Raw genomic sequence first — 26,649 nt, 5'->3', positions numbered from 1 at the left:
TCAAGGTCAATGTCGGTTTTATTTGTTAAGCTGGCACAATCATCTGTCCGAGCGTGATGTCGCTACTATCCCAGCGCGCCTTCTCATGAGGGCCTAACACTGCACAGGGCCCAACATGTCCACGGGGCGAGATGGGGCGTTTAATGACTTGCTGGGAATTAACCATTTCATGCGCATTTTCTGAAACAATGGGGACGCCGGTACTAGTAAGAAACAGTTTTTTTTTTTTTTTTTTTTAATGGGAAAATGTATGATTGGCAGTTTGTCAACGTGGGGCTTTTTGGTCGGCAGTGCAATGCCTTGTCGTGGTATTGTACTATTACTTTTTTATTTATCAGCCTATTTCTTAACCTCATGCATATTTCATAGCTCATTTTCTGCACCACTTTCTTTTAAGAATGAAGTGTAATGATGCTGTGGAGAAATACCCAATCTGCATTTATGGAAATCCAAACTCAAAAGTACTTCCTTCCGTGTTGACACGACACCAAATCCGAGAGAGCGCGCCACTGAGCCGAGGCTGGTGGATCATTCTGTATGGAACTATGGTCTATGCAACTGGGTCAGTGAACAGGTTGTCCCACCCTGTACACAGTCTTTGGTGCAGCTGGGCTTCAGGAAAATAGGCTGCAAAGTGACTCCAGTGACTCTTGTGACCACCTGTTACAGAGTAGAAGTGAGTAGCTTGGTCTAATCCACCAAATCCCTAATTGTAATTGTTGGGATTTTTAGGGAAATCTATACCGAAGAAAAGAATGCAAAGAAAGGAAAGTGCCACTTTAAAAAACAAACATGTCAGCTGCAATGTGCACAGCATATGAAAAATGACATGTTTGAGGGAAATGTGTGATGTTCTCAGCCCACCCAGAATAAAAGAATATGTCCAACATTATTTGGTTTCTTACTTTTTCTTGTTATGTTAGTCCCATCAATTTTATTTAGTTATACCTGGATTCAGCAAATCCAGGCCGCTATGTCTTGAATCTTCAAGATGGACTACTCTTGTCTGAGAGAGATCATTTGATGGCAAATTTAAGATTCAATTCAAAGAGTTCAAAAGAAAATGTATACCATCTTCTCTCCATAAAAATGGTTAGCTACTATTTACGTTCCTTCATCTGCGGTCTTACCTGTACCTCTGAAATGAGGAATTGGAACCTTTTGTTCTATCATGCCAGAGAATGGTTCAAATTTATCCTTCCCATTTGGCGGATTTCTGTAAAATATACACTAACTATGACTGGTCTCTGCAATCTATGAGGGGTCAGAAGTGAGAGGCAGATGCAAGGTTTGATATTCGTGCTCATACCCATTAAAACAAAAAATAGGTTGGAAAACGCTGCTCTAACCCTAGAAACTGAAACTGAGGCTATGTCTGTGTCTGGATGCAAGTAACTGAAAAGCTGTCCTTGTGTACAAAACATCCTATCCGGACCCTCACACTATAAACAGAGGTGCAAGGAAATGGCTTTAACCTCATATTAGCAAAAGTATTGAAAACCAAAAGTATGAGTGACTCCAATAAAAATGTTCCCCAATGTAAAGACCCTTGGATCCAGAGGTTGGTTCCTTCCCCATGATTCTTAAACAGGATGGCAAACATGTCTTTTAGCTAACAGTTCCTTTGTGTCTTCACTAGACTCACAAGGTCTAAAAAGTACTAACAGCCTTTCTGTAGCAGTTCTTGTATCTTTGCAGATTACCTGGTATACTCCCCTGCTGGGGATCTTTACACAATTTTGCACAATTTCAACATGTATTGAACAGTTCTTTGACAGAACTTCGACTGCCTGGTGTACTCGCATGCCAGGACTTTTATGCATTTCACAGTTCCTTGATATGCCACAATAGCATATACCATAAGGTGCTTGGTATATCTACCTATCTGCGGTAATATTTGCTCAAACGTATTAACTCCCACATTGGCATCTCATGCATCTGATATTGTTTGGGATTTGTCTTTGTCTGCATTGAAACATTCTTCCTATAAGGTGTTGAATTTGTACTTTGCCTTGACTGCATTTAAACAAACTTCTTGTATTTTCTGCATTACCACTCTTGTACCATTCAATCAGTTGTTGGTGTGCTTTTTGGAATGCCCCCGGCGTCCCCAGCTGCTTTTGGGCAGATGCACTGGCTTTTCCCAGCATCCTACTCGGCACCGTGGTCACACACCAGCTTTCTCCCTCGGCCTGGTGTGGAGAATGCTGTCCCACCTCCAGGAGCTCCTACGTGGCTCCTGGCATCCCCATAGCCTCTGATGCTCACACGCAGCATCTCTTCTCCCGTCCCAGGGGCCTTCTCCATTTCTCCCGCGTTGTTGGTATGCCTTGCATTCAGGAGCCTCAGCATGGATTGCAACGTCTCCTCCTGTACTGCTTGTCTCCATATTGCAGTTGCCATCTTTAAATGCCCCGCTCATTTAAAGGTTTTGAGAAACAACTGGTCTGCATGTTGGCCTTTAAGCACCTGTCACTTTGCTCCATCTCTCTTGTCCTCCTCCTTGTCTCAGTACCTGGGTGGTTATGGCAATTGGAGTCCATGACTGTCTTTAGGCTTTTAACTTCCAAATGGTTTTTCATATGAATTTCACATAAAAGTACTGTAAGAAGATTCAATTCAACACTACAGCTAAGTCAATGCCTAGTCTGGGATACTGAATGGAAACCCTTATTGATATATCTTTATGTCCAGTTCATGAATTCTGGATGACTACCCCTATATAACACCCCTCTCTTAGAATCCCCCTGACCCCACTGAGCCAAGAAGTAGTTCTGTTTTGCAAGTTTAAAAGGTTTATTTGAGAAATAAGACAACATATAGATACCACGCTTTTATATTAAATTAATAATCGATATCGCCCTTATAAATATAATGTTAATCAACAATGGATGATCTGACACTAGCACACTTCTTTATAATCAATGAGGAGTTAGTATAGGATGGATCAAGTAGCAAAAATACTTTTACGATTTCAAGGGAAAAGCAATGAGGTATAAAAGGCAGTACAGAAATACTTGAGATGATTTTAGCAAAAGATAATAAAATCACTTTTTCTCTGGCAATTCACCTCTCTCCCCTATGCAATGTAAGACATGGAAGTAGATGGAAAGAGGAGCACACAGTTCTCAGTAATGCAATCCAATACAATACGAAATTCAGTTCCCCCCCAGCAAGCTTAGAGAAAACCGGTATGAGTTTTAAAACACAGGCCCAAGTGCTTTCAATGTGGTGGCAATGAAGTGAGAAATATGCTGAAGATTCTTTTAATTACCTTTAGGAGGTTCAGGGTGAGTGAGAGATACTTGGGATGAGTTCAGGCTCACTTCAGCAATGATTCAGAGATGGTGATTAAGAGGCAAACGAATTTTTAGCAAGGAAAGAAATGACTGCTGATGGTTACACGTGGCTGGATTTTTAACCAAATCGCAAATCGCGGTAAAATTCGCGAGTGCGTTAATCGTGATTGCGGAAAAAGTATAAGGAGTAGCCAAAATGGTTCCAGAGATCGGAACGATTTTGTAAAGGTTGTTTTTCGGATTTAAAGTAAACTCAAAATGACAGGTGACAGCTTTGCAGCTGCAGAATTGACAAATGACAGTGGTGCAGCTTTACAAATGACAGGTGACAGGAGGCAGTTCTACTTAGGTTAAATAGATTGAATTATATTACTTTAAACTAAGAGATTTGGTTTTGCCCCGTCCTAGCTGTACTCACAATATATTTGGAAGGACTGGGTCTCGTCACGGATCTGATCAATCAGGCTAGCGGCACTTCACAGCGATCTGGTCTCTGGGTCTGCGGTTCTGCACGGTCTGGTCGGGTCTGGCACTGGTCTGGTCTGTCCGGATACAGCGGTCTCTGCACGGCTCCTGGATCTCTGCACTGGTCCTGGCAAAAGGTCTTGGCAAGGGATTCAAGCAGCTCACCCGGCTCTGAGTAGCTTGCAGTGATTTGAGGCCTGCTGCAGAGAACTCAGCTTGTGGTTTTAGGCCTCTGATTTAGGTTGTAAAGTATAAATTCTAGTTCTGGAGTATGTAGCTGGAGTCAGTCTGGAACTGGTATCTTCTGGATGTTGTGTGGTCCGGCAAAACGCTCCGCAGCAACTGGATTTGAATGTCCTCTCTAGCTTCCAGTGGCTCTTTTTATGTCTTTTGAAAGTGGGTGTGTGCGCAGCATCACTAAGCCAGCCCCTCTCTCAACTGATCATTGGCCAAGCTTTTCTCTCTTCCTTGATAGGGGAAAGGAAATGTGAGTCATGGTGATGCTGTTTTATGGCCTGCAGAAAGGACACTCCCCTGTCAAATTGCACATAAATCTATATTTGACCCAAATACATATTACACAGATACACAGTTGTTTGTCATTGCATACACACATCATGCATTACTGATGGGAGGCACTGTTCCGACCCTGGCGTTTCTAGGAGCTTGGGTAAAGAAATGGTAACTTTTTGCGCTTTTTAGTAGCTTTCCCCATATCAGATTTTTCTCCAAATTAATACAATTGTGTGCAAGGCATGTGGGCATTTAGATAAGGAAGTGTCAGATTTTTAACCTGCATACATTTAGAGTAACAACCTCTTTTCCGCTCGTAAACCCCCAGATCATACCACCAGGTCCTAAAACCTCTTAAACTGTGGGCAGAAAAATCACAAGAATTATGGTATCATTTAGATAATTTTGACAAGTCCGCACCATGAGTTATACATCCTTCTTAAAATCATATTCTGGCCAACAGGGGTGTGTCTTCCCAGGTCACATGGTTGAGAAACCAGTTTGCGCACTTTCTTTAAGCTCCTCCCCATTTCTGCCAAGAGGAAGCCACTTTTACGACGCCCCCAATATAACATTTGCCTGAGTCAAGGAAGGGCTTTGTTCAAAAGGAAGCCATTTACGACCCCCTTAATAAACCATCTGCCTGTGCCCTTTTAGTTTCTTGCAGTCCCCTGGTAATTCAATCAGAGAGTGTGTGACCTCCTTTTGGCAGGGGCAACAGTATGCAGCCAGGCCTGGGAAACTGTCAGGCAGAATTGGAATCTCTTTAAGCCAGTTTTCAGCTAAAATGTCACTTTTTGTTCCCCAGTTTAAATCAATACAATTTTTACATATGCAGCTAGAGTGCTGATTCTAAGTTCAAAACTGACATTTTAACAGTTACAAACTATGTGACACTCAAAAGTAGGTCACTCAGTTAATTTAAACATTTCGATTTTGGTGGTTTTAATCCAGTTTCAGTTAGGCTGCTGACATGCATAGCTCAGCCAGTTTTGTTATGAACATTGTTTTGGGCTCTTCATCTTCCCAGATTTTGTATGCACACATACTTCATTCTGCCAGATGTCCGCTGGTGTTCAGTGAGATTTTTGGATGTGTTGCAATGTTTGAAAATAGGCATTTTGAGCTGGCATTCAGAGAAACCAAAGGTAATTTTAAAGCGTTTTTGAGCTAACAGGCGCTGCTATTTTACCTTTGGCACCCATTCCACTCATGGCACCCTGGCCCATCATGCTCGCACTGGTGGGTGGCGAGTTAGGCAGCCATTTTGGTGTACGCGCAAACTGCGTGGTTCTCCTGGATTCTGGCGCACATGTGGGCTTTTTGGCCATCTTGGATTTTCTAAGCCCACAGCACCAAATGTTGCAGCATGATAGCTCAAACGTGGGTCAGGACACCCAACAAGACCCCCCCCACGCGACTGCACTTTGAATTGGAGTTGGGTGCACAGAAGGTTTTGACCCACGCACTGGTATGTCCGCATAATCTTCTTCCAATTCTGCAAATGGCACAGTTCAGCATCTTTTCCTCCATCCGGTACTGATCGATCGGTTCTCCTCGCCGGTCCTGATGGGAATATTGGGCGGTACCCCGGGCCCCTTGGGTCTCTGCTCCTGGTCTCCGGATCGTCCTCCTTGGCCAGTCTCCAGGTTTTCTTTCTCCTAGGACGACAAAGGAAAAGCAGCAATACCTATTCATGGACATTTCTCCCCCACCATTGATATAGTGGGGTGGCATATATATTTTAGAACTCAACAGATAGGAACATGCACATTTTTTTAAATTAAGCAACAGGAACACATAAACTTGAGAAACACAGAATTTGATAGGCTATATGTAGGATATTTTAGGGTTGGAATTGAATTACTCTGGAGCTGTACCCTCTGGGATTACAGAGGACTCCTCCAGTTGCTGCAAAGTGTGCCTGGGATGGCAACACTTCAACTGGTTTATGTGGACCCACTTGTCTTCCCCCTCTGCCAAACCGCCTTTGGAGATGCGGATCTTGTAGGCCACAGGGGAGATCTCGTCGATAATCCATGTAGGCAAAAATGTGTGCTGTCTTGCCTGGTTTCTTTGGAAGTTGTATAAATAGACCCGGGCCCCCACCTGATATTCCTTCCTGGAAGTTTTCAGGTCATAGTGGGTCTTCATACTCTCGGCTGATCTTTCTAGATTCCGCTGAGCATAGGCAAAAGCATGTTGAAGGTGTTTCCTTAAATTCTCCACATACTCATGAGTTGTGGAGGCATTTATCAACGTTTGCTCTTGGGTTCTGTAGAGCAAATGCTGGGGAAGCACCATCTTGCGTCCAGTCATCAACTCAAATGGTGACATTTTGGTTGCAGATGAAGGGGTAGATCTGATGGCCATTAGGACCAGCGGTAATCGGATATCCCAACTTGGCCCAGAATCTGCCACAAACTTCTTTAATATGCTCACAATGCTTCGGTTGTATCTCTCCACTGCTCCAGAAGAAGCTGGCCTATAAGCAATGTGTAGCCTCCTTTTAACCCCCAGTATCTCCCACATCTTCTCTGTGAAAGATAGTGAGCTAAAGACTCTGGGTAAGTCTCTCGTAACCAGGACTAATGTCTGGCAGAGGGACTCCCAGGACCCCCCTTGTTAATTTGCATATTCAAGTAACTTTGGGTCTCACTCTAAGTTACTAGGGGAATCCAGACGTGGACCCCTTGCTCACTATTCTTAGAGAGGCACAGATCCACCCTACTGATGAGGTCAAACCAGACCGAAACACGTGTCTGGGGTTTCTGTTGGTACTCTTGTTCAGAGGAGAATTGCCTAGCATTTCGGTGCTGGACTGCCCCAGGGCAGGACAAAAACTGATATGTTTGGGATATTTCTTCTCTGTGAAAGATAGTGAGCTAAAGACTCTGGGTAAGTCTCTCGTAACCAGGACTAATGTCTGGCAGAGGGACTCCCAGGACCCCCCTTGTTAATTTGCACATCTTTGTCATTACTTCACTGGGGAAGTGGATACCTCTGTCTGACTCAATCCTTTGAGGTAGTCCAAAATGGGAAAAGATGTGGTTAATCATCAGGGCAGCTGCAGTTTCTGCCTTGCAATTTGGGGCTGGGAGACATTCCACCCACTTGGTAAACAAGCATGTAACAGTCAACATGTACTTGTTTCCTCTAGACGAGCGAATCACAGGGCCTACAAAGTCGATTTGCAAATCTGACCATGGCAGTGTCATCCCCCTCTTTTGGAGAGGCGCACAGTGCGTGAGGGATGATGGCTGAAATTGTGCACACACAAGACACCCCTTCAAGTATTGGTCGAGGTCCGGCCCCATGTGTGGCCAGTATGCAACCTCTCTTAAGATTTCCAGTGTTGTGTGAAACCCCCTATGACCAGCAGTGGCCGCATCATGGGCGTGACTTAACATCAGGCTTCGGAATAAGGTAGGAACCACCCACTGATCATGGCCAGCTTGGGATTTCCTTACCAACAAACCGTCTTGGATTCAGAACATTTTTGGACATTTCATCAACACTCTTAGGTCCTCTTTCCCAATGTAATCGGTATCCGTCAGGGGAAGGTTCTCAGGGTCCTCAAGGTGTTGGTAAAACTTACCAATAATTGGATCCCCCTTCTGAGCTGTAATTAAATCAGCATCAGGGGTCTCCTTACTCCATTGGGCAGTTGAAAGATCATTATGAGCATTTGTCTGGGACCTAGTGATAGCAGTGACCTGGATTTCCCCCAACAGGGACTCTATTTCGATTAGATCCCCTTGGATGGCCCCGGTTTTGGCCAGCTGATCAGCTACTTCATTTCCAGTTTTGTCTGGTCCCTCTACTTTGGAATGACCCTTGATCTTTTTCCAGTAGATGGTCATCCCATTCGATGTACCAGATCATCAATGTTTTGGATTAACGTCCCATGTTTCAAGGGTTTGTTATTAGCACATAACATGCCTCTGGTTTTCCAATTAACCAGGTGCTCCACGAACCCGTTCCGTACATAATCCGAATCTGTGATTATGACCAGTTCGTGGAGTTGATGTTGGACAGCAGTGAGGATGGCCTGATGCACAGCCATCAATTCTGCCACCTGACTACTTCGGGGACCAATTTTGTATCCAGCGGAGGGTTCTGGGAACTCCTTCACCCATGCATTCCCTACGCCAGCCACCAGTTCTTTCTCCCCGTCGTTGTCAACATAATAAGAGCATCCATCCACATAGACAGTGGGCATTCCCTCACACTTGTCTTCTTCAAAGACTTTGTGTGGGGAATTAAGGTATGCCTCCATGTTGTCCTTGATTTTTAGACTTTCATCCTCGAGACAGTTTTCTCTGGCACAATCATGCAAGTCAGCCAGACCTTGCGCGAGGGGACTCTTCTTGTTTTGGCCATATCTGACCTCCACAGGAAAGCCTTGCATTGACAGAATCCAGGAAGTAATTCGGGAATTACTCACATTCCCGGCCCGGATTCTGTCACTTTGGAGATATTGCAGAGGCTGGTGTGGAGTCTCCACTATGATGTGTTCCCCCTGGATAAACGGGTGGTAATTCTTCAATGCCCACACCGTTGCCAGGAGTGCCTTCTCACAATCGTTGAATTTTTTCTCCACAGAGGATAAAGTTTTGCTAGCATAGGAGATTACTTTATTGACTTTGTCATGCTTTTGGTATAATACTGCCGTCAAGCACGTATTAGAGAACCCTGTCTCCAGGAAGAACTCCTTGTTTCTGACAGGGTAAGCAAGGCAAGGCGCTTGTAAGAGGCTTCTTTTGAGTTGTCTTACTGCCTCGGATTGTTCTGGACCCCATTCCCACTTGACACCCCCTTTCAGGAGATGAATCAGTGGTCTAGTGATCTCTGCGTAGCCCTCAATTAACTTTCTGCTGTAATTAGTCAGTCCAAGGAGGCTCCTTAGTTCCCGCAGAGTTGTGGGGTCTTTCAGTTTCTGGAGTGCTTCCACTTTCTTTTCTTGGGGACAGAGACCCTGAGGAGTAATCTCATGCCCCAAGAAATTAACACGGGTTCTACACCACTGTGCTTTCTGAAAGGAAAGTTTTGCTCCGATGGCCCTCAAATGTGTCAGAACATAACGGATCTCCGCTATGTGTTCCTCCACAGATGAACTTTTGATGAGGACATCATCTACATAAGCCAGGTTACCCCTCGCACCCAGGTCGGGCATGGCCTTATGTAGGAAAATGTTGAATTCATTGCCGGAGTTGAGGTATCCGAAGGGAGTCCGGGTCCATGTGTACTGCTGGCCGCCAAAGGTAAAAGCCAGTTTGTATTGGTCCTCCCTAATGACAGGCACGGTCCAGTATCCATTGGTCAGGTCTATTGCTGTGAATACCTGTGACCCCTGAATCTGGGCCAGCCCTTGGTCAATGTAGGGCAGAGGCCATCGGGAAGTATGGACCCGTTTGTTGAGCTCCCTAAGGTCGGCGCAGAGTCTCCACTGGCCGTTTGGCTTCAATATTCCCAGCACCGGGTTATTGAAGGTGCTGTGAACTGGACGGATTATTCCCCGGGACTCAAGGTTCTTAATTATTTCAGTAAGGGACTCCATGGATGCAAGAGGCAAGCGATATTGCTTCACAAACACTGGAGGCATTCCAGGGTCTGTGGGGATTGTTGTTGTGTGGATGTCGGTGCGGCCACAGTCATGAGTCTACTGCAAAGAGATCTTGGAAATCCAAGAAAACCTGTTTCAACTTTTGCTTTTGTTCCAGAGTCACACAGGCATCAGTTAGGTTTACTCTCTCTTCCACCATCTGCCTGAAGCCTGAAAAGACTTCTGATTTGGCTATCTCAGCGGCCTCCTCCAGCTGGGTGGAGAAGTCCCTGGTCAGAGTGCTGATTTGGACTGGAGGCCTCGGGTGGGAAAGGCAACCCTAATGGACCTGGAAAATCACCTCATCCCTCCTGAAGTCACAAGTCACATCTTTCTTACCATAGGGGCAGGAAGTGTACACCAAGAAGTTCCCCCCCATGCCGGGTAAAAATCCTGTCTGGTGTTGTATTGTCATCACTGTCACTGTCAAAGCAGTCCTTGGGGATTGGTCCTAACAGTTCATTTCCTAAATCGATGGAAAAATGTCGGTCATCAACCGCCATTCCAATAATGGTGCTTGCGGCTAGAGTAATACTCTGTAAGTCGCTGTTATGCTGTTATCCACCTCTATTAGAATGGTGTCATGTTCTATGTTGACTAATGGAGTTGGGTTCACCCCCAACCCTTGCTGTTGGAGAGAAGCGTTTAGATGTATGTAAGCATTAGGGTTTTTCAAATGTTGTCCTCTTTTAACTTTCACTTCCAGGGAGAATGGTCGGGTCCTTTCTGGGATGGTGACTTCCTCTTTGATCTGAATTTCAACTGCATAAGGTAGCAATTGAGCTGACCTAAATGCTTTTTCTGGATCATCAAAGCCCATGGGATTATCCACTAATCAGGACCAAGCTTTGAAGTTTATTAGGTCCAAACTAATGGCAAAGCGATTGAGAATGTCACTGCCTAAGTAAAAGGCGGCAGTGACGTCTCACACGACCCAACAATTATGGACTATGCTCTTGTTGCCAATGGAGATTTTGAGCATACACCTGCTTGGCAGGAGATGTTTGGAATTAGGTGCTTCCAGGTCCGTTTCCCAATTGTCTATCAGTTTGAATGTGGGAATGGCTGGATCTTTTGGGAGTTGGCGGAACATGGCTTCGCTGATGAAGCTCTTACCGTTGTTCACGCACACCCGAGCGAGAACAGAGTCCTTCCCATCATTTAACTGAACAGGGATGAACAACTGCTCTCCAATTTGCTGAATATCAGCCAGGCTCTGAGCTGATTTCACATCTTTCTGGACTATAGGAGTGGGAGTTTCTGATTGTGGATTAGTAAAGAATTTCATGGTGTTTCCTTCCAGTGTGGAATACCACCTTAAATTGGAAGGAAGGTTGATTTTCATAAATAGAGCGGACCCCCCATCACCAGTCTGTTGTCCTACTGCTATTACTGTCACGTCTGGAGTTTGGTTGTTCTGGAAGTGAAATTCTACTTGGTCAGATTTTTGTTCAACCATGTGGCAGGTGCCGTTTAAACTAACATGGTTGACACTCTGTTTTAATTTTATTGGTCGGCTAGTCTGGGTCCAGAGGACCTTGTTTACACAATCTATTAGGGGTGACAACCTTCTCAGGAGGTCATTCCCTAGTAAACAAGGGGTGCCCTCTGGAGTCACTACTATGACCGGGTGTTTCACCTTGTGTCGCCCAATTTTAATGTCCAAGTCTGCAGTCCCCTCAACGGGAATTTCCTTCCCGTCAAAGTTCTGCAGTTGTCCAGGAAGAGAGGTGAGAGGAATACGGTAATTCTCCCCCCTTCCTGCATTTAGTTCCTCAAAGGCCCTTTTGGACAGAAGGGTAGCTTGGGATCCAGTATCCACCAGTGCCAAAATTGTACCCTGCCCCTGTACTTGTACCGGTGCATAGTATCTTCCCTCCTTCTCCTCAAGGGGGCACAGATAATGCACATTTTTGGACAACTGGTGGGCTAATTTTCTGGTTTTGGACATTGCTAGCGAAGAGATCTGGGCAGAATTCTGTGGAGAGCCTTGGGAATCTGAAAGAAAAAGTTGGCAACTGGAGAGCAGAGCCATTGTGGGTTCCCCTGGCATTTTGAGCTGGCATTCAGAGAAACCAAAGGTAATTTTAAAGCATTTTTGAGCTAACAGGCGCTGCTGGTTTACCTTTGGCTCCCATTCCACTCATGGCACCCTGGCCCATCATGCTCGCACTGGTGGGTGGCGAGTTAGGCAGCCATTTTGGTGTACGCGCAAACTGCGTGGTTCTGCTGGATTCTGGCGCACATGTGGGCTTTTTGGCCATCTTGGATTTTCTAAGCCCACAGCACCAAATGTTGCAGCATGATAGCTCAAACGTGGGTCAGGACACCCAACAGTACATTTAAACCAAAAGGTGTTGTCTGAGTTGTGGTTTTTGGGTGAAAGATAGGGGCCTGACTGGAATGACAATATGCCATCAACAACTCTGGTATCAGATGGTCTTCCTCATGGGGAGTGGGCCGGGACACTGTGACTCCTCCAATGAAGTCCCAACATCTCCCCCACAGTTGTCCTCCCATGTGATCCTCCCTCATATTACCACCCGCAGGGCCAGGACCAGGTAGAGGCTACCATCCCCTGGCTATAGGGGAGGAGGTGACCGCCAGGGAATCTGTAATGACGCCACTGGATTCATCACCAATCTCTTCTTTTCTTCTTTCAAGTGGTTACAGTTTTAAGATGTCACAGTATATCTGTGTTCCAGTACTCCATGGGTCTGCAACCTTTGGCTTTCCAGATGGTTTTTCTATAAATCCCACCAGTCCTAGCCAGCATTGTCATTGGTGAACAGTCATGGGAGTCGTATTCAAAAACATCTGGAGTTGCCACAGGTTGCAGACCCCTGCACTAATCTGTCCTTTAGAAATTCTCATCGTGTCTCTTCTCTGACCCATTTAAAGCTCCCCTCGCGATGTTTGCTTGATTCGTTATCTGATGTGGCATCTTCTAAAATAGTTTTGAAGTACTGTGGCAGTAAACCATAGAATTGTATACATCACTGGTGGTGGAGGGATGTGAGTTGGGGGAGGGGATTGGCAAAGGGCTCCTAATGCCACCGACTTGCATTGTGGGGGGTTATTGCCCCCATCCCACACACTAGCCCTGCCACTGGCTATTAATAAGGGCTGTCTGCATGCTTACATTTGTACATTTCACCCTCCGGTTGCAACCATTTGTGCACTGCCTCAAATTGATGGACATTTCTAGGCAAAAGGTCTTGCATCACAGGCACACGTTATCCCTGCTCTGTATCGGATGAGCAGGCTATAGCAGAGCTACTATCCCTTTACCAGTTAATGACATGAAGAGCACAGATTATAAAAGGTGTTTCTGGAATATTCGTGCTCGCATCTTTCTTTAATCCCTAATCATTTAGGCCTAACACATATTTCTTAGGAAGTGGAATGTCCTACCACATAAACATGAAATGGAAGAGACTTTCCTCTGTTGTCAACCAAATATAATTGTAAAGGAGTGGTTGCATCCGGCGTTCAGCTTAATAAAAGGCTTACATTTTTACATCTGTGCAATAGCATGATGGTGTTTGCCGCCTGTATCCATTTTAGTTGTGGGTGGAATGCTTGCTGCAGCAAAGCCCCCAGTTGCTGCATTTTCTATTGTATTTTGGGATCAATATAGCATGGGAATTGTTAATTGCTTTCGGAGAGGATTTTTTTTTCGCTTTGGAAAAAGATGTATGTATTGAAGTCAAATACCTCTTTAACAAGATTGCCCTGTTTAAAAAGGCAATTATCCGTTGCTGCACCGTATTGATCCCCAGGAACCCAATGGCGATATATTCACATGAGCTTTGTTGTGTTCTTAACCAAAGCCAAATATTGACCATGAAGACAGATGGTGCCTGGGGTATGGTGTGTGGTGGTGGAGAATATCCTGGTCACTTTTTGGATGATCAGTATCTTTGCACCCCCAATCACGAAAAGGGTTTGATTTAACATATATCAGCTTAAAGTGGTGCTATACATGGATATTCACCCAATTTGTTTTGTTGTAAAGGTGTAGCCCCATTTGTATTTTTGTTTTATTGATGTGCATATTTTTTCTGCAGGCCCACTTTTACATTTCAATGATCACGATTGTCGTTCAGCATGGCGCACATTGTTGCAGTCCATTAACCTGGAGTGCTTTGTTATCGAAAACGCCAACCCGCTTGTATTGGGTTCTAAAATGGCTCTTACTTACATTTTTTGTTTTTAAGACTTTTTTTTTTCTTCTCCAATCTCAAAAGGTTGAAAACTGGTGTCCTCACCTACCCTGGAGAGCAAGGACCCTGAACGACGAGACTGATCACAAGAATCTGGTAGGTGCTCTATTCATTTAAATATTTCTCACAGCAAAAATTTACATTTTGGGATAAACGTCCTTCCGAAATGGGCTGCTTTTCCCACCAATGTTTTGGGAGTTTTACGGCAGGGAACCAACAATTCTTTCAAAGTTGGATTGCTCTTCTGATTGCTTTGAGAACTGACTTGGAGTTCCCCGAAATTGGCTCTTCTTATGGGGGTACCTCATATCTCCAATCATGACAATATACCCTATGCAGAACGCAAATGGGCCATTCACACTTTCCTGCAAGATTTCATGTAACATCGCCTCGATGCCCCAGGACTGTAAGTGCGCTATACAAATGCAAATAAATAAAATTATATGTATTTGGGTGCTGTAACATATGGACCTATTATTTACTCCTTCATCTGTAAACTGGTGTACTAATTACATTAATCAATGGAAACCTTGTGTGGCAATTACTTGGAATACTTCAATTTAACCTTGAAAAAGCACTACATTGACACAGTCCATCGTTGAGCTTGTGAAATCCATATTTGTTTTCTTCCTCCTTCTTTCTCTCTGGTAAGTGTTCTCTGTTTTAACCATGAAACTGCCATACCCATTTGATTCTTAGTTCGCGTTTGCATTATTATTTTTGTACCAGCTTCTGCAATTGATCATGTGCGTGGCAGATAGGGGGAACGAGGTTGTTCTCCCGCACATTATATCTTACAATTGTGTGACCCAAATAAACAGACGGATTATCTTCTGAAGGCACATGTATATTCGATCCATATGCTCACACACATCCTATTCAGCCTCACACATTTTTGCAGGGGTACCGAGTACTACAACCAGAGAAGATGTAAGCATTTCTGTCTTAAACTACTCTCTGAAAGGTAGACTGCCCATTGACAACATTTCCCAAACGGGCCTCCTGGAGGTCTGACATAGCATTAGGGATCCTAATACCATTTGGGACCGTAGCCACTCTCACTAAAGGTGACGAGGTGGTAATCGCAAGGATGCAAATGTGCCCCCACCTCCCATTCGCTCCCATAAATGGAAGGGCCTGGATCCGCCGGTCCTAGATAAGCTTTCCATAACTCCTGGAGTAGTATCAAAGGGAAAGGCTTTCTTGGGCGAAAGACATTTGAACTGTACATTTTGAATGAACATCTCACCTCGTTTCACTACTTTCTTCAGTCAAGAGACTTTCATAGGTTCTCCCCTTTAGTTCATATGCATGGAATCTCTTTATTCTGCATCATTTTGTGCTGCTTTTTATGTCTTTTGGTGCAAACATACTCCAAATGCATATTACTAAGAAACGACTTGCATCTGTGCTAAATATGTCAATTTATTTTTAAACATACTGTAAAAAGCTCCTAATTTTGCAAAACCATGTTGCAGTGCTATTCATGTTGAACTGTGCTAATTTGGATAAAGAAAAGTGTTCTCTCTTGAAACTTTTTGGAAGCATGTATGTTTCCTTTGAGGCAACCCATATTTGTTTTGTCGCTTTCATTTTTTTCCCCACTCTCTGAATAGAATGTTGGGCTATATCCTAATTTGGCATAATTAAATTGGGAAAGTATACCCTCGTTTCTTCCCTTGCTAGTCTTTCATTTGAGTCTTTTGAAAGGACTAAGACATTTTTCCTGCTGCTGTCAAAGGGCCTAGTCTTAGTGTCTATGTGCAAATGAATGTGTTTATACACAATTGTATGCAGTAACTCCTGTGTTTTTAAAAGGATTTCCAAGTGTAAAGGCTGCCCAGGTCGCCATTTCTTTTTGTCTAGTCTATTTTGGAGAAAATGTGTTCATGCTTCAATCCTACGTTCTCCACTTTGGTGTTTGATGCTTCTCACCCATTTCTTGCTCATTTGGAAATCTCATCGCACACAGGACATTCAGTTGCCAGTCATTTAGTTGAACTATTCAGTCAGTCAATACTTTAGCTGGATAAAAAAAATCCATAAATGTTCATACCCATAAAAACATCTGCTACATAAACAATCACCTAAAAGCTACTTTAAAACAATTTCATAAAAGCTTCATAAAAAAACAATGGCACTCCTCTGTCTCGGAGTGATCACTTTCTCCTTTCCTCCCAGCTCACCCTCCACCCCTCAGGCCAAGCCTACTCTAGCACTGCCAACCACCTTCTTGGTTATCCAACCCATGAAGCATGTGTCAGTTGAGGCTTTCGCCGCCACTTTCTCACGCCCCCTCTCCCTTTGGCTGACACACACACTGACACAGCCCTTTCCATGCTCCACTCTGCTATATCTGATACTCTCAATGTTCTTGCCCCTGTCATGAGGATCCGCTTGAAGCCCAAAGCCAAGTGCAGCTCCTGGTACGACTCAGACCTCCTCAAACGCATGCGCAGGGTGTCTGAGAGGAAATGGCGGAATTTCTGGTATATCCTCTGACAAACTGGCCTGCTGCTTGCACCAAAGGCAATATCGGCTCTCTGTCGTCACCAAGAAGAGAGCCCACACCCAAGCCTGCGTCTCAACAGCATCTAACAACTCAGCTGAACTCTTTAAAATCTACAAGGTACTCGCCAATCCTGCTGCCGTCTCTACCTCTCCTGTCCCCTCCTAGGCCCTCTACACGGCTCTGACTTCTCATTTCATCTCTAAAACTCAGGACATCCTGTCCTCTCTCTTCCTCATCCCCTCCTCCCTCTACTCCCTCCTCTTCCTCTGGACCTTGTTCCTCCAAAACCATCAAGGACCACATTGACTCCCTGGCCCCTGCTCTGCCTGACTTCTGCAACCACTCCTTCACCACTGAAGTCTTCCCATCCCCCCTGAAGCACTCCCTGGTGCACCCTCTTCTTAGGAAACCCTCTGCCGACCCGTCCTGCCCAGCTAACTATCGCCCAATCTCCATCACTCCTTTCCTGGGCAAACATCTGGAAAACTGGCCATCTCCCAGCTTAATCGACTTCAGAGCTGTCAGAAGCATGGAAACTGCTCTCCTGAGCATCTGTAAAGAACTGCTCTCCAACCTTGATTCCAACACCCCCGTGCCCTCATCTTACTTGATCTCTCTTCTGCCTTTGACACGGTTAACCATGCCATCATGCTGAACCGTCTCCGTGACAACCTGGGTATCACTGGTCAGGCACTGGCGTGGCTGATTCTTTCTTCTCTGATCGACCCTCCCAGGTCCAACATGGGTCCTTCCTCTCCTCTATCTCTACCTGTGGTGTGCCCCAGGGGTCTAACCTCTCTCCTTGGCTGTTCAACCAATACCTGACACTTCTTGCCTACCGCATTGACGCTCTTTGTCCCAATTTTCAGTGCTATGCTGATGACTCAGCTCATTTTCAGGCTACCTACAGCCACCTCTTTTCCTTCTCTCATCTCTGACTGTCTTTCTGCTATCCAGGAGTGGTGTGCCGCCAATGATCTATGCCTTAATGCCAGCAAGACTGAGATTCTCCTCATCGGCACACCCGCTCCCTCCTTTCCTGTCACACTCTGGCCTGCCTCTCTTGGTCCTCTTCCTGCTCCCACCTGCGAGGCTAAAAACCTTGGGGTCATCTTCGACTCCACACTCTCCTTCTCTTCTCACATCTCTGACGTCTCTAAGAAATCACACTACCAGCTGCACCTCCTCAGAGGTGTATTCCTCCTTTCCTCTCCTTCCCCCAGAAGCTCAATGTCTCCAGAGCCCTGGTTCTCTCTAGGCTGGACTATTGCAACAGCCTCTTTCTAAATCTGCCTGCTTCTGCTTTCTGCCCTCTGCAACTCATCCAGAACAGGGCTGCGAGACTTGTTCTTGGCCTCAAGCCCATGGATCCTATCTCTCCAGGACTGAAATCTCTGCACTGGCTCCGAATGGCGGCGAGGATTAAGATCAAAACCCTCTGCATTGTCCACAATGCCTTTTGGGGCCTGGGGCCTCAATACCTTCAGCTCTCTCTTCCTAAATATCTTCCTCCTCAAGCTTTTCGCTCATCCACCTCCAACTCCCTCAGGGTCAGGTGCTTCTCCAGGCAACAAGTTGGTGGTAGATCTTTCTTCGGCTTGGGCCTCTCTCTGGAACAGCCTCCCCGAAACTTGAGGAGAGCCATCTCCGGTTGCGGAAGCACCTCAAGACCTTCTCCTTTGTTTCTGCTTTCTCTCTGCCTCTCCCCTGCTGAACTCCGGACTATAACTGAAGCTGCGAAACTGCACTGATTGCCTGGCCGTCCTCTGAGCTCGGGCCCAGATCCCCTCCCCCTCCAGTTGCACACCTACACTGCCTCACAGGCAACCCCACATTTGGGACTGTTTTTCTGTATCCCTACAGTCCCCCACCAGCAGCACTTTACACCTGATGTCTGCACTTGCACTTGCCATCAGCTGGATGTACTTTTGACTTATTGCTTTCATTTATTCTAGCCATCCCATGTACTGCACTGTCCCCTCCCCTTTCCCCCCACACTTTCTCCCTCCCCTGCACTTGCGCAATCTGAATGTCTCCTGTCCTAGTAAGATAGTTGTCTGTCTTCCCTCTGTGCCCCTTCCCTTGCCTTGTCGCGCCTTGACACACTTATATATAGGCGCGTTATAAATGCCATATCATATCCTTCCACAGCTCTCTTCATCTCAGCACACATCGTAAGTATGTTAGCAGAGATAAGGCTATCAAGCGGGAATGGGCATGCAACATAGAAAGTTACGAATGTGGTCCCTAGGGGCATCCCTGGGATCTCTCTAGTAGACCATACTCTGAGAACGCCAACCTTTCCCCGGAATGAAAGGCTCTATATGAACTTTATAAAGTGTGGAGTTTGGCTCTTTCTTGAAAAGGAGGGGAAAATCACATATTCATGTCACAATATTTAATTCAATGTTTCAAATGCAAAAGATACCAAAAAATGTTGAAAACATCCTCCAATCGTATCAAAACCTTAGTGCTTAAAGTTGAGTGATTCCACCACCAAAGTGACCAGTAGTTCTTAAAACACTATTTTATTTAACTGTCCTTGGTGCCCCACTATGGGATTGGTTTAAAAATTGCACCAATTCAGGGCAATGAAAAATCTGTTGCCCACTACCTCAACGTGTCATGGTTTGTGTATTGGGCTGAAACCAGTGCCCTACACTCATCAGGAGCTTACAAAGAAATCACACAATATTTATTACTCTTCTTTCTCAGAACGACAAATGTGTCTGCATGTTTCATAGGCCTTGTTGTGACCCTTTTACATAGGGTATCTCTCAGAACCAATACCATCAGGTATCTAGAATATGAGGCCCCTACATTCTCAGAGCATATGCCACAACTGATTACTAGACGGTGTTCACCATTATTGATTACATATACAGGGATTGCCTGTTTGGAGTCTTCTATAGCTTCACCCTCAATGTGCTGCCTTTCTCTTTATCATGGTGCCAAATTGGCTTCTGTCTCCTGCAAGGATACTAACAGTTATCGCTGTTATATGAACTTGGTTTTCACATCCAGTAATGACCTTGGAATAGACTTGGTTTTCTAGTATTTCTTGTAATTGATTCACAGTTGTTCTTATACTTGGATTAGAATTGATATATGATATGGCATTTATAACGCGCCTATACACAAGCGTTTCAAGGCGCGACGCAGCAAGGGAGGGGAACAGAGGGACGACAGACAACGATCCTACTAGGCCAGTTATCATTCAGATTGTGCAAGTGCGTGGGAAGGGGGCAGGGACAGTGCAGTACATGGGAATAGATAAAAACAAGTAACAGCCAGCATGTGGCAAGTGCAAGGGTAAGTGCAGACATCAGGTGTCAAGGGCTGGTAGGGGGACTGTAGGGATACAGAAACAGTCCCCAAGTGCGAGGGTTGCCAGGTGGGCAGTGCAGGTCTGTGATGCTGGAAAGGGAGGGACCTGGATCCAAGATCAGAGGGTGTCCAAGTAGCCAGTGCAGTTACGGTTACAGCCAGGAGGTCAGCAGAGGAGAGGAGGAGAAAAAGCAGTAGCAAAGAAAGGTTTTGAGGTGCTTCCAGAACCGGAGATGGTTCTCCTCATTTAAGGGAGGCTGTTACAGAGGGAGGCACCAGCCGAAGAAAGGGATCAACCACCAACTCGTTGCTTGGAGAAGCGACTGACCCTGAGGGAGTTGGAGACGGATGAGCGAAGAGCTCGAGGAGAAAGATCTTTAGGAAGAGAGAGTTGAAGGTATTGAGGCCCCAGCCCCCAGAAGGCCTTGTTTCCTAGACGTCGGAAATGTGAGGAGAGAAGGAGAGTGTGGAGTCGAAGATGACTCCTAGGTTTTTAGCCTTGCAGGTGGGAGCAGGAAGTGGGCCAAGAGAGGCCGGCCAGAGAGCTATGGGAATGGAGGGAGCGGGTGTGCCGATGAGGAGAATCTCAGTCTGACTGGCATTAAGGCAGAGGTCATTGACGGCACACCACTCCTGGATAGCAGACACACAGTCAGAGATGAGGGAGAGGAGGTGGCCGAGGGTAGCCTGAAAATGAGCTGGGTGTCATCCACATGGCACTGAAAGTTGGGGCAGAGAGCGGCAATGCGATGGGCAAGGAGGGACAGGTATTGGTTGAACAGCCAGGTAGAGAGGATAGACCCCTGGAGGACACCACAGGTGGAGAAAAAGAAAGCAGAGGAAGGACCCAAGTTGGACCTGGGAGTGTCGGTCAGAGAGGAAATAATTCAGCCACGCCAGAGCCTGACCAGTGATACCCAGGTCATCACAGAGATGGTCGAGTAGGATGGCATGATTGACAGTGTCAAAGGCAGAAGAGAGATCAAGCAGGATGAGGACGCAAGGGGTGTTAGAGTCAAGGTTGGAGAGTAGGTCTTCACGGATGTTCAGGAGAGCAGTTTCTGTGCCTCTGGCAGCTCTGAAGCCAGACTGATGGTCATGAAGACAACCAACGGTTTCAGTGTGGAGATTAAGCTGGGAGATGGCTAGTTTTGCCCAGGAAGGGAGTAATGGAGATTGGGGCGACATTTGGCCGGGAAGGAGGGATCGGCAGAGGGTTTCTTAAGAAGAGGGTGCACAAGGGAGTGCTTCAGGGGGGATGGGAAGATTCCAGTGGCGGCGGAGTGATTGCAGAATTCAGCCAGGGCAGAAGCCAGGGAGTCTATGTGGTCCTTGATAGTTTTGGAGGAACAGGGGAGAACCTGTTTTGATGAAACTTTCATAGATCGGACTTGTCTACAAACCTCGTCTGCGGAGAACAGGGGAAAGGCAGAGAAGGAGGGAGGAGAGGTGGCTGCAGAAGGGCCAGAGGAAGAGCAAGGAGTAGAGCGAGGGGGAGGAAAGGAGGAGAGTGAGGACAGGATGTCCTGAGATTTAGAGATTAAGTGGGAAGCCAGTGCTGTGCAGAGGGCCTGGGAAGGGACAGGAAAGGTAGAGACTGGCAGGATTGGCCAGTTCCTTGCAGATTTTAGAGTTCAGCCGAGTTGTTAGATGCCGCAGAGACGCGGGCTTGGATATGAGCTCTCTTCTTGTTTAGGACAGAGAGCCGGTATTGCCTTTGGACAGGCGGCAGGCCAGTTTGTCAGAGGATGTACATGAAGCATGCCATTTCCTCTCAGCCACCCTGCACTTGCGTTTTAGGGTGACGGGGTCAGAGTTGTATCAGGAGTTACACTTGGCTTTGGGCTTCAGGTGGATTCTCATGACAGGGGCAAAGATATCAAGAGTGTCAGATATTGCAGAGTGGAGCGTGGAGAGGGCTGTGTCAGGGTGAGAGTCAGCCAAAGAGGGAAGGGGGGGGTAAGAAGGTGGCGGCGAAAGCCTCAACGGACACGCGCTTCATGGGTCGGATGACCGAGAAGGTGGGTGGCAGTGATGGAAGTGGCTTGGCCTGAAGGGTAGGGAGGGTGAGATGGGAGGAAAGGAGAAAGTAATCACTCTAGGAGAGAGGAGTGGTGAGAGGGATTGAAAGGGGAAGGCCTGATGATATCAGAACATCCAGAGTGTGCCCTGCAGACTGAGTTGGGCCTCTTCACTTGCTTACTCTTATCTCGGGGGTTATTTCACTTTAACCATATGTTAGATCGACTCTGTTCTCTCAATGTCAGCCTTCGAATATACTTGGTGTTCATTGATATTTTAGACTCTGTTTCCCAACATGCATTAGAGTTTGCTATTTATCAGTTGAATGCCTCCTTGTAGACACAGAGTGGCTCTTGAGAATTGGGAGGACCACCAACCACACGAAGAGCTACCCAGAAGGGGGTATGTGGAAGATTTCACAGAGAGCTTCCAGTGTTCCCTGTTCAATTTGCATTGCTACGACAAAAACATATATGGGTCATTGTCCCAGTGTTTACCTTATTGCTATACACTGTTATCCAACCTGTTTGTTCCCCAGTGCGTGAAACCATCTGGCAGGCCCACGCATTATCCAGGGCTGGTGTAATCTGGAATGATTATTCTCCACCAACATTAGAAAGGAGAAGAGATCCCTGTTTCAAACTAGCTGTGCTCCTCCTCTTGTTCATTACACCACCTACGACCATCATTTAGACTAAAAATAGAGATGGTGCTTATGCTGATGAAGAGCCAAGCACAGTCTATAAGACCACCATCTGTCCTTATGCACTCATGCTTGAGATACAAAGCTCCCTCTGCTCATGCAATTGATGGCTGACCTCCATAAAAAGATAATGGAGATCGAGCCGCAAAACAGTTCTAGGCTGGCACCAGAAAGCTCTCAATTTGCAACCATTCCCAACAAGGAAGCAACATTTGGCCACCAAAGTAACGTGAACTAATTTGAATAGTAAAATCACCTGACAAGTAACCATTATAAAAGAGTAAGTATCCCAATCTGGCAAAACCCTTGCTGTTAAGAGTGTGTGAAAGGTATTTTCATATACCCTTGTGGTTGATCATGTCTCGGCAGTGAAAATCTCTCTGCGTGCGATGGAACCAAAATCATTGTGGATGAAGTTATTGCCAAGGAGTGAGCTGTGGGATATATATACCTGCAACTTCATTTTGGAGTACGGATCCAGGGGAAGCTCAGTACCTATAGTCTGGCCCTTGAAGAAATCTTGATTTATCCCAATGTGCACTTTCACCAAAGTATATCCTTAATTTATTATTTCTAGTGTGATGTCCCACACACCGTATAGGTGATTTACTTAACCCCTTCCTAACTGGTGACCACAGTCAAGCAGTGTGTTGGGTGCTCCAAAACCAAGACGCTGAAAGAGGCTGGAGATTTCAAGGAGGGATTCTTAACTAGAATAGGACCCCTCACACTTATTTTGAATTTGAATTAAATTTGAATTGATGTTGATTAACATGTATAGTTCACAACCCAAAATAGGGTAGTGGGCAGAATTCACTGTCTGCAAGCAGGTAACACCACAAAGGTTTGAGGATTTGCAGAGGATCTAGTTTGGAGATGAGATTACCCAGACAAAAATGCGGAAAGCAAGAAGGTTTTACTATTTATTCTGAAAATGAATAGTGAAGTCATAGATCAAAGATGAACCAGGAGTTTGTTTCAGACGCGAGGTCCAATAACTGAAAATCGCGGATCTCCTCTGGAAATAAAGCGGGATGGTGGAATTGTTAAAATATACTGTTGTGTAGACCGAATAGGGCACAAAGGTGTTACATGGTTCCACTTACACTGACATTGTTTTGCGTAGTTTATTCTCAGAGAAGGCCCCTTTTTGTTGTGGAAAGCACCCTTAAACTGAGTTTATCCCAGCCCGAGCCTGAATAAACCCCATACATTTCGCATGTGTGTTATTGGTCCGTTTGTCACAAATCACCATGATTCTTGCACTCTGTTTAGACTTTGTGATAGCCAAAGCTAGTGCATTTTGAGAAACAGTGAGTCATGAAGTAGGCTTTGTTTCGCATTCGAATGGGGTCTAATCCAGTATCTTCCTCTCTCAATACTTGCTGGATTTAGCCTGGGAAACTGAACTTCATTTTCAAGCGTGCATAAAAGGTTCAAGTATTTTATTTTTGTATCGTGCTGTTTGTTGGTTGGATTCCCCAGATGACGCCACTCATTCATCAGCTCTTCTCCACCTTCTGACCGGTGTGCCTTCACCATTAGTTCCAGACACTCCACACCACTACGTTTTTGTGTGGTCTTGAAGGGCCTAGGTTTCATAGGCTCTAAAATTTGGTGGTCAATTTGAAAGACGGATTGAGGATTTCCTGTGCATAGCTTCCCACGAGGGCTGAATCAAGTTATTGTAGCACGTATTCAGTCTCTCCTACACTGGGGTCCTTCCTCTCTGACATCTTTTTCTCCACCTGTGGTGTCCCCCAGGGATCTAATCTCTCTCCCTGGCTGTTCAACCAGTATCTGGCATCCTTGCCCACCGCATCGCCGCTCTCTGCCCCAACTCTCAGTGCTATGCGGACGATACCCAGCTCATTTTCAGGCTAACCTCGGCCTCCTCCTCTCCTTCCCTTATCTCTGACTGTCTGTCTGCTATCCAGGAATGGTGTGCCGCCAATGACCTCTGCCTTAATGCCAGTAAGACTGAGATTCTACTCATCGGCACACCCACTCCCTCCTTCCCTGCAGCTCTCTGGACAGCCTCTCTTGGCCCTCTTCCTGCTCCTACCTGCAAGGCAAAAAACCTCGGGGTCATCTTCGACTCCACACTCTCCTTCTCTCCTCATATATCTGACGCCTCTAAGAAGTCACACTACCAGCTGCACCTCCTCAGAGGTATTCTTCCCTTCCTCTCCTTCCCCTAGAAGCTCACTGTTTCCCGAGCCCTGGTTCTCTCGAAGCTGGACTACTGTAACAGCCTCTATCTTAATCTGCCTGCTTCCACTCTCCGCCCTCTGCAACTCATCCAGAACAGAACTGCGAGACTTGTCCTTGGCCTCCAGCCCAGGGACCGTATCTCTCCAGGACTGAAATCCCTACACTGGCTCCCAGTGGCTGCGAGGATTAAGTTCAAAACCCTCTGCATTGTCCACAAGGCCTTCTGGGGCCTGGGGCCTAAATACCTTCAACTCTCTTCCTAAATATCTTCCTTCCCGAGCCCTTCGCTCATCCGTCTCCAACTCCCTCAGGGGTAGCCGCTTCTCGAAGCAATGAGCTGGGTGTAGATCTCTCTCTGCGGCAGGGGCCTCCCTCTGGAACAGCCTTCCTGCCTCCCTGAAACTTGAGGAGAACCATCTCCGGTTCCGGAAGCACCTCAAAACCTTCCTCTTTGCCTCTGCTTTCTCTCTCCCTCTCCCCTGCTAAATCCTTCACTGAAACTGCACTGAATCTGCAACTGGGCCACTCTCACCGACCTCGGTCCTGGGCCCAGCCACTCTCCACTTGCACTGCCTCCCGGGCAACCTCTGCACTGCGGGACTGTCTCTGTATCCCTACAGCCCCCCCTTCCCAGCACTTGTCTACACCTACTTTGCACTTGTCACCAGCCGGCCCTATTTATTTATTTATTTTATTCTACTTACTTGTACTGCACTTCCCCCCTCCCCTTCCCCTTGCACTTTTCCCTTCCCCCTACCCCTGCACTTGCGCGATCTGAATGACACCTGGCCTAGTAGGATCGTGGTCTGTCTTCCCCTTATTTTCCCCCCTCCCTGCCTCATCGCGCTTTGAAACACTTGTGTATAGGCGCGTTACAAATGCCATATCGTATATCATTTGGATGGAGACGTGCCATTAACCTGGCAGGTGAAAAATGCAGTCAAGAATTTATTTTTGCATACCTGTAAAAAGCCCACAAGATTGTTTAAGTCATCTACCTTGCAACATAGGATCACAGACCATTTGTAATTGGTGCAGCAATCAATTGTGATTGAGCTACATAAACCCTATCAACCTGGTGCTCCCTAAAAATCAATTTTCTCCAGAAGGGTCATCAATTGCTTCTAAACCGCCTTAGTGAGCTAATTTCACTGAAGGTGTTTGTCACCCCCCTCTAAATATTGGCTAATCTTTAGAACTGATAAATGTACACATCTATATTTGGTCACTTCTATACCAATTATAGATATACACACTAATTATATTCAAATGTGCCAGGTCAGCAGGCCACAATGTCTTCTAAAAGCGATCACTGTTCTTTAAATACTACATCCTAAACTCTGAAGCAAACATCCAAGTATTGCCCCTGGTTATATCCGCTTAAACTCTTTTAAAGACACAAATGCTTAATTAGCCTTGATAGGATCACTTTTAGTTTTCTGCTGCTTAACTTTAAGCTTAGTGCTGATTGAAGATGCACTCTATATGATGTGCTTTATAAATGCAATCCATCCACCCTTTTGTACACTTGAAATATTTTATATATTCATAATTTCGTTTCTTGAAATCTTTAAATTCTATAGTTATCCAGATCTCATTTTACAATCCCATGCATCCTCTGTCAGGTGTCTTAACAGTACTATGGCTGGGTGTATTTCTTTGATATCATTATAGCCTGCTGCCCTATCTTGCACCCTCTGATGACCTGTGTGAAGGTTTTAGTCTGGTGCATGGGGGAGGGGGAAGCAGAACAAACCCTCTGT

At 45.9% G+C, this 26,649-nt stretch overlaps 1 protein-coding gene across 4 annotated transcripts in view; it reads left to right on the top strand.

Moving 5' to 3' along the window:
• The window catches only part of MGAT5 (alpha-1,6-mannosylglycoprotein 6-beta-N-acetylglucosaminyltransferase), a 1,044,542-nt gene that overhangs the window by 512,773 nt on the left and 505,120 nt on the right, over positions 1 to 26,649 (top strand). For all 4 annotated transcript variants that reach the window (XM_069616573.1, XM_069616570.1, XM_069616572.1 and 1 more), the window contains one exon: positions 14,133 to 14,204. In XM_069616573.1, the coding sequence (XP_069472674.1) occupies positions 14,133 to 14,204 (72 nt within the window). The remainder of the gene's footprint in view (positions 1 to 14,132; positions 14,205 to 26,649) is intronic.

This window comes from Ambystoma mexicanum, chromosome 9 (assembly GCF_040938575.1).
Source record: "Ambystoma mexicanum isolate Mex_15411 chromosome 9, UKY_AmexF1_1, whole genome shotgun sequence".
Classification (NCBI taxonomy): Eukaryota; Metazoa; Chordata; class Amphibia; order Caudata; family Ambystomatidae; genus Ambystoma; species Ambystoma mexicanum.
The sequence above is the reverse complement of the archived record's forward strand: the minus strand, read 5'-3'. Positions and strand labels throughout refer to the sequence as shown.